Source organism: Opisthorchis viverrini, assembly GCF_000715545.1.
Source record: "Opisthorchis viverrini unplaced genomic scaffold opera_v5_90, whole genome shotgun sequence".
Classification (NCBI taxonomy): Eukaryota; Metazoa; Platyhelminthes; class Trematoda; order Opisthorchiida; family Opisthorchiidae; genus Opisthorchis; species Opisthorchis viverrini.
In genome coordinates this window covers 1221717-1230899 of record NW_008751743.1, presented here as the reverse complement: position 1 = coordinate 1230899, position 9183 = coordinate 1221717, and the positions used below count along the sequence as shown (strand labels likewise).

Here is a 9183-nt window from a genome sequence, read left to right as displayed (position 1 = left end):
CTGTAAACCCGTGCATTTGAAATGCCACCAGGCCTTGCAGGCGTGGCATTGCATACCGCGTTTGACGTTCGACGGGCAGCCATTCCGCCCACATCTATTGTGGTCTACCAATGGCTGCGGAGGGCGATCGGTATGGATTGACGTCATGTTTCGGACTAGATGTAAAATAGGTGTGCGCAAAATATAAAGGGTTATCACTCAAATGTTTTGTTAGAGTAATAAAATTCAACAATTACTCGTGTGTACTCTGTGAATAGATTGAACAACGAAAAAAATTTTCACGAATTTGAACGAGGGAAAAACGAAACCGATTTCGAACGTACCGCGCGACGAGGTCAGTCGCTGGTTAGTTCAAAGGAGTGTCGCGCTTTATCCCGATTCATCCCCTCTTTATGCATTGAAGTCCAGTGCAGGCCGGTAGGGTTTCTGATCACACCGCAAATAGTCATAGTGTTCCCCTAAGGATTGTTTATTTTCTGGATAGAACCTCACTAATGACATCGCGGGCGTTTTATTTAGATCTTGGCTTCGTAAAGCTGCTCCATCTGCAGATATAGGAGGTGTTTTTCAAGGAGGCTCACCACCAGATGAGTGGCAGTGTTCAGTTTACTGCGGTGCATTGGTGGCGATCGCTGCAGATCTCCAAGCGTATATCATCCTAACGGGCACATGTTTGGATGCACTTCTTCCCATTTTTGCACCGCTTTTGCCGTCCCTAGAGTTGCCCTTGACAACAGAAGTGTTTTCGCTGAGAGTCTATAACAGTAAACGAAAAGTTTCGCGTAGATGATTGACTTGTATCGGTACACTCTGTCGATATAGCCAGAAAAAAAGTTTGTGAACTCATTTGGTGTTGGACTTGAACGGATTCCGTTTGCATAAGTAAGTAAGCAACGGTTCAGAAGTTTCGTATGCCTTCCTCATCAGAGGGCAAGGATCATAGATAGGTGACATTGAGGCATTGAGTCCGTGGCGGTTTTTCAAAGTTGACTGCTTCCGATTCAAGGTCGATTTGCCGGCATCCCAGCAACGGGGACCATTGGCCGCACAATGCTGCGAAGCCTTTGCAGTTGGAGTAAAACGTTTTGCTCCAAAATGTTGAATTTTTGCATATGCACTCGAACCAAAAATATTTTAATCTGCGATAATATGTGTGCCGCTCAACAATTGCTATATATAGTCTACTGAACACATCACACCCCCGGCAGAAAATTCTGGTTGAATACTAACCTAGCGAAGCGGATACCCCAGGACGCCTACAGAGGGCTCAAAATTTCGGACGCGCACTCTGGAGTTGATTGTTTGTCTCTTCTAGTAGATTAGGGACACGACTTAGTTTGCGAAAATGGAATTTTATTGCGCGAATACTGAACACCCGCGGTGACCAAGTGTGGCATACTTTCTTGCGCCGCCTCGCTGTGCCCCAGACACACACCCAAGTTTTCTCTGAAACCATGGTTCGAAAAATCGAAACTTCAACATAAAGTTTTAGAACTTGATAGTAATTATTCGGGCCCTTAAGAGCCCCCCCACGCGGACGCAGTTCTATTAGAAGGTCTTTAAGCGAACTCGGAGTCCCTGGTCGGCGTGAAATTCATAGGTTATTGGTGGCTGGAGTCTTCGCGCATTGCCTGTATGGAAACGATGTAAAATTTTGTGGAAAAACTGTTTTTCGCATGTTTTCTTAGGTATGAGTTTTGAAAATAATCTCAAAACGACCTAGAAAATCATCACGCCCATCACGTCTGCGCAACCTCAATTGGAGCGGCCATTCGCAACCTGGATATAAAAAATTATCCTGTGGTTCCGGCAAGCGCCCCGCCAAATCCCAGGAGTTTGTCTTAACTGGTAATTTTTTGTTTTTATGATTGTCAACATATGTCACCTTCGGCTTATGGCAGGGTTTCAACTTAACCGATATCCCGAACCATCAACAGAGCCGTCGGATTAACTGTTTGGTTTTGTGGGCGGAAGAAGTAGACGACACAGTAAGATGGTCGCTGCCTCCAAGTCCCTGTAGAAATTAGACGGACTGTAACTGTCCAGTGGATGACAAGCTCCTCTGTGAAATATTGGAGATAGTGAGCTACGGGCAAGCTATCAGACTGGGTGTGGTATTTGCGTTACCATCATCGCGACGCTGTACTTGGGTCAGTGGAAAGCCCCGTACATGAACATCTTGGATCAGCCGTTTAGGTTTGTCATTGTACTTAAGGTATTCGTGGAACCATCAAGCGTTCACGGTGGTACACTGCTGCCATTCGAACTGGGTAATAGGACAGCCATGTCTATATTGAGGACTCAAAACAGGAAAAAGTTTCCAAAAAGTTTGCTGGAAGGCGCTTTGATTTGAGTTAGAATGTCACCGAAATAACAAGCAGTTGAAATTTTTCACAATCCCTAACTACTTCAATGATGTAACGCTGCATGATTTCAGAAACGACAATCGATATTCAGGTGCGGATAATAGGTATGCGGTCGATGCGATCTGGTGTAGGCATACTTGAGTATGAAGGGGCTGATTTCGCTAGATTGTGTGCAAATTAGGTAGCTTGAAACTTGCAGAGACACGTGATCAGAGACACTGGTTGTGTTGCGCATTTGTACGATCAGCTAACCTCAGACTGGAGCCGTTACAGTCTAAAGAAGTGCGTGGAGCTTTGCTCCACCATTTGCCTCTGAGTCGTCACGTCGCGTGTATTTGGTAAGTCTTGTAGGATCTTCTCCTCTTATGTCAATGGCATTTTCGGTCAATAGGGGGATTGCTGGGAATACATGCCACAACCGGGGCAAGCTGATACCGGAAACAGGCTTCCGACAAAACTCGCTTCCATTGTATTTTTCTCTTCCTCATTGCAGAACGCAGATTATAGGGTTAGTCGTGCGGAAGGAGTATATTTTGGGTGAAGGGCATGCAGCTGAATTGAGATTTGTCAACCGTGTGGTCTTTTGCATCGCCGTGGATAGGGGATCTCGAAAGCTTCTGTACACAAATTGGTGTCCGTCGAGGGCGCCCCCTCTTCATCCGTACTTGATTTAGTGATCGATAAGACGAACGCTGAAATGTCTTCTAAACCCCGTCTTTAGGTATCTTCTGGCAAACACCTCGTTGATGTAGAGAATGCAAACATCTTTCTCATCTTCGAAGGGGAGGAAGGTTGTAGGTGTTCTCGTATGAACTGACCAAAGTCATCCTTTCCTCCGGTGTACACATGTACCACAAAGCTTTACATTATCATGATGATGTTTATTCCCAGCAGGTGAGTAGTGTACCGTCAAACACTATCATCAGGTTGCAGCCAGAGTAAGGCGTGAGCTTGTTTGCAGTTGCAGGCAATGGAGCAAATGAAAGATAGGGTACAGTCAAGATAAGGAAAGACATGATTGCGAGTTGACTATCGAACTGGGTATATCAACGCCATCATTTTACCGAAATACTTCGGTTTCCGGACGGCCCCGAAACGGAAGTCATTTTTGAGGTGATTGATCTGGGGTGTGCAATTCTGTGAGGAGGGGGATATCAAAGGTTGGCCGAGCGAATCTTCCGAGGTACAAGAAAGCTTATGCAAGATCACGGATATTCCTCCGATCCCATTAAAGAGCTGGTTTGGTGCAGCGTTTTATGTACATTCGAAGTTGTATTAGTTTTGATTATAGTGTGACAGACGAGGTCAGTGCACGAAGCTGCAATGCTCGGGTTGCATTTGCTACTTTGAACCACCTATGGTGTCGGGACGGTATATCCGTCAACGTCAAGTATCGTGCATACCAGGCTGTACTATGGGATTTTCTCTTGTATGGCTGTGGGACCTGGCCTGTTTGAAAGGCGGAACAAAGGCGTCTTGAGGTGTTTGGCATCGGTTATCTCAAAACCATAACTCGTGTTGGTCGGTGTCGGCAAATCTGTAAGGCGAGAGTCGGGCAGCGATTTTTCGGTTGTAATCCAGGGATTTCCGCTGAAGAACGCGCCATTGCAGTCTCCACCCAGATCTTTATCATCGTATGAGACAGTTGTATCGCACCATTTTTGGCTTTCTTACAAGTTGATTTATTTGGATATAGTCGACAGTCTCGAAAGTGAGTGTGGGTTGCAACACTTCAGCATAAACGCTGAGCTGGACGAAGTCCAGACATGTGACTCTTGTTGGTTAAACCGAAACTGTGGTTGAGTATGTATGGTTATAAAAATAATGTTTATTCCCAACTTGTGGGTAGCATGACGTCGGGCATGATCATTCGTTTACAGTGAGAATGGGGCATGTGACTGGGGGATTTGCGGTTGGTGGGGATTTTACGAAAAGTGGACAATTGTTATGAACAGTGAGTAGTATTAGATGGAATAATAATAACAGGTTTCTTTCGCAACTTGTAGGGAAAAATGGGCATGTGGTCCGACTAATTCAAGGACTCAGTCGGTTGACATGAACTAAAACTGGAAAACCATTGCTGGCCACGAGTGACCTTGGGCGTTTGGGTAAATGGCCGGAGACACAACGAGCAAAAGTGGAGGTGGAGATGCGATAATTCGAATTGGGAGAACATGGCAGGTTTAGTCTCAAAAATATGGTTCAATCTGAGAAAAAGATGACTCACTGGTTGCACTGTTGTGGGAGAGTCAGGTGCAGAGGTTAGGTTGGATGAGGACACAGTGGTGGTTGGATTCGAACGAGTAGTCCAACAGGTTGGAATGAATGTCATGGTGGTACTTGGGGTCACTGAAACGAGTAGGCAAGTATGCTCGGTTGGGAGGAGGAATGGAACAGTTGCGGGTGTGCTAACAAACTGAGTATGGCAGTGCCGTGCCATCATTGGCCTGACATGCTTCAATTTTTGAACAGCCCCGTGACGGACGTCACATTTGTGATCATTCGGCTGGGGTGTGTAGTTCATTAAGCAGCGGTATTCATTTCATCCTGGTCAGAGGACAAGGTGGAACGAAGGCGACATGGGATTGTAGGGTTTTTGTGGTCCGCTTGGTGGTCCTGGAGTTGTAGATCATAGGCCAGGTGGAGTGGATATCAGCCAACCAGGTCGTCCGAGACGGGCACTTCCGAAGTTCAAAGCCTGGGAAGATGAGGGGATGGGAGGAGATTCGCAAAACATGGTGAAGTTGAGGTGATATAAAATGGGATAATATGCATAAATATACACAGAAGAAAAAACCTGACACCTGCTGCAATTAGGGTGATGACAGGTGATTATATAGAGTAGAAGATGGAAAGATTTGTACTTAGCAGGCTAGCGACCGGGGGTTGAGGTTGCTAACCCACGACATTACATTACAAGGGATCTAGTGAAGCTGATAAAAGCGCGTAGAAACGTGGTATGGGAATCAAATGCATAAGGGCTGGCGGGAGTGGGCTTCTAAAATAACTGGATAATCTGGTGTTTATTACATGGGTTGGGTTATACTAGTACAGAAAGTGTGTGCAAGAAAAATAGTCACTAGTCCCAGGAGTACTGCTATCAGCTCCAATCTGTAGATGGTACATAGCAGGTGTTGACCACTGGGAGCGGCGAGTAGATGTATTCACTGGTTGGATGACGAAATATGCTTTAGTGCTGTGTAGCATCTCTTCTGACGAAGGCAGATACAGCTATGCTCGCCGATGTTGGCCACGGGCACTTGCAGAGTATCTTTGGGCCATCCCAAGTGAACTTCTAATTTTTTTGTTTTCTTTACAGATGAGAGGCCAGTTTATTTTCATCTGTGGTTTATGGCATTGCCAGGTGCATAACTCAACGGAGGCGAGCCCAATACCAGCAGCAACAAACAGAAGTCAGCAGTACTTTTTTGGTTTCCTGAAGTTAAAGGCCAGACTCACAACCACCGGCGATGGGCGATGCATCCGTGCTACTGAAGGGGTGGTTACGAGTTCTGTGAGGAAGACCGAGCGCTCGATTTTATTAAGGTACATTGTATTGGTATCAGAGAGCATAAATCGACCGAAGTTGGGATTTGGTGCAATAACTGAGAGGAGTTGAAACCAAGCACCTGCTCACTCCCTAGATATTCTCCACGGCTGCATCAATGATTGCACGTTTGAGGACGCGTTTGACCGTGGGATCCCAGGGCTCAAGTCTACACCACTTGTTCTGACGACTGACAAGCACGCACCGCTCTTAAGTCCCGACTTCAGTGCCCCCAGTTTTGCATATGGTTGCCGAATCTCGCTATCGAATCATCGATGTGCACACGGTTCACTCGTTATGCCCAGTGGGAATACATGAGCAAGTAGTGCGTTTGCCTGTATGATAGTAGGTCTCCAGGTTCAAGCCGGACACCCACCGGGAATCGTGGGTAAGGTGGTTTATCAAGCACGTGGTTCGAACCAGAACTCTGCCTCTCAACTTACCCTGTCTAGGCTTGGGCAGCCTGCCGGTATCGCAGCCCTCGTGCTTCATTCGGATGTCATGACAGCTAGGCACTGGAAGGGTGTTACAGCTGAAAAATTTTAATATTTATTTTAATGAGTTAACTGCCACAATTTTATTAGGTTATTGTTTTAAATGATATCACGGAAGATGTGCACGAATCGCTATTGGTTATGCATTTTTACAGAAACCTTGTTCAGTAAAAAACTGAGAAATGGATTCGCCATACATTATTCTTGTACCGATGCAACCAATAAATAGAAACATGGTTTGGTATAGATGGCCGTGCATTTTTTAGGCATGGGATTGACAGGTGGATGACGTATAGATATGAAGGACCGCCGTAAGTCGTTGGATTATTCGATTAGGTATAGTTGGTGTATTATTGTCAGCCACGAGATGTGCACGACCATGGCAGTTACTATACTTAGCCTCCGCAAGCGACATCGAATGCATTTATGGGAATGAAAAACAGTCACTCGCAACTGAACCGGGCTACTGGAAATAGTTGAAGTCTCCTACTCAGCGTTGTACATAGACGCAGGCCCAGCAATTACGATAAACAACCAAGGTAGGCGATATCGACTATTGTTACGAGTATTGTATCATTGGTTATGGTGACAATGAACACCACGTTTATTACGTCTCCGTTCGTAACCCCGCACCAATTTTCTGTTTGGTGTGTATATGTGAACTGACGTTTGTTTGTCCTTACCACTTCACCCATTTGGCCCTGAGGTCATCCGGCCGCTCGTAGCTGACGTTGCACGTGTGACTGCCGCACGTGGGAGCCTGTTTTCTCCCTGGCTTTTTACTTTTGTAGTCCAAGCGGAGTGTTTGTTGTGGACGCGTATCTACTGTCGAGGTTTGTATAATTTGTGAATTTCCCTTACCCTAATGGTACCGTATAGAAACCCAGCTCTGACTTTGTTTTGCCTACCCGGAGGTTCTGTTATTACGCGTCACTCGAAGATACCGTTCGACCGCTACGTGTATCACGGGCCGTAATTTCAGGATATCATTCATAGTTGTGGTCTTACATTTATCGGTTTGCATGGATAATGATCTATTTTCTACTACTGATAGCAGACCTAAGCGAAAGGGCTCACGATCATGGATATGACGGACCATTTTCGACAGTTGAGGCCTAATAATCAGCGACGCATATGGGCAATGGTCCAGAAGTTCCAAAAATTAGTCAACTGTGTGGTATCGTGGACAGTTGAGTATGAGGTCCGTCGTTCGCAATTAGATTAGGTATATGTGCATAGCTTAAGCTTTGTATTCATCGATTGGCATTCATTTTGGTCCTTGTGTTTATCATAAGTAGCAAAGGTAGGAGATAGCGCGCACAGCTTCTAAGATTAGGTTGGATTAATTTACTGGTTAATCAGCGCCGCACATGGACACGGATCTAGCATGCACGATAACCAGCCAAGTAAGGCAACATCGAGTACAGAAATGAGTATGACAAGCGTCAGATTACGCTCTCACTTATGGTTGAGGCCTTAGTTTTACCGGTCCGCATGGATACTAGGTGGCAGAGATAAGCGGTATTGCGTATAGTTATGGGCAGAACGGCCGTCGTTGGCAATTGGATTATGTTACTCTGCATAGGTGAGGCCCCATAATCAGCGTCGCACATAGACACAGACCCAGCAGTTAAGTAGTCCGGGTGAGTTACAACGACTATCGTTATCGTGGTGAAGGCCTTATGGTTGGCACTACCTGCAGAGCGTCGTGTTCATAATGGGGATGGTACCTGTAGCTTTCCCCTGACACTGTATTATATACAGGCTGGGTATGCATAGCAGGGAAATGGGATCACTCACAGAGAGGGCCCTCGCATCGCCACTGCACAGTTCATGCTCTTGTCTAAGAATGCCGCACTTAATGAAAGCTGATATCCATGAAGAAATTTGTTGCGACCAGGCTTGCCGAACAAAATCACCCCATTCATTAAATTTGAGAAAACAAACGTCAATAACCGACCTTCCAGGGCGAAAGTTGCATTAGATATTCTTTAGATGTTTATATTCCTAATAAACACTGGAGAAAGCCAAAATATGCTAAAGTGCGATTTTTTGGTTTATCTCGCGTGAACCGGTAACAAAATGCGATGATGGTCGCTCACTTAAACAAAAGGCTACGAGCAACCGGAAAGTGCAAATGGATTATTCCAAGTCCTCGTTAAAGTCACAACTTCGAAAACCCTGTGGTTTTGACGAAAATAATTTGGATGTGCTTCTAGCCAGCGACCACTGACTCGTGGCCCCGCTTTGTTTCAAGCAAAGGGATTTTCACATCTATGAGAGATGAAATGTGGCTAGGAAGAAAGGGGTGATACAGCTACGGAGGCTGTGTGAGAATGTTGGCTACGCGACACAAAGGGTTGGGGCGCTGGAAACACCTCGATGCATCCTGCCTATTAAGTTTTGTGTGCGTCATACTGAACTGCATGTATTTTCCAATGCCGTTGTTTATGTGCACTGAATGTCCAGTTTTAGAATGGCACGCTGCAATTTACTGATCAATAAATCCCGTGGTTTTCCCATATAGCTGGTTACTACGCCGTGACTAGAATCGCAAGCTGCCGCGTCGTCCAAAAGTTTGGAGTGCCAAACCTCTAGGGAACCGAATTTGCAATTGGGCATTCATGGATTCACGGATTCACGGATTGATACACAGGATCGAGGATTTTGCCCAAGTTTCCCGGGTCGGTTTTGTTCTTGTCGGTCAGTGGCTGTCGTTCACCTGAAAGGCACAAGTGTAAAAAGGGTGTAGCATTGCTCTTTATGTTCTCAGCGC

The 9183-nt window shown here is 45.8% G+C and overlaps 1 protein-coding gene across 1 annotated transcript in view; it reads right to left on the bottom strand.

The window, feature by feature from the left end:
• T265_04945 (hypothetical protein) overlaps positions 1-83 on the bottom strand; it is a gene marked incomplete at both ends in the record, with an annotated part of 4296 nt that extends 4213 nt beyond the window's left edge. The window contains one exon of the mRNA XM_009169813.1: positions 9-83. Within this exon, the coding sequence (XP_009168077.1) occupies positions 9-83 (75 nt within the window). The remainder of the gene's footprint in view (positions 1-8) is intronic.
• Positions 84-9183: the final 9100 nt, after the last annotated feature.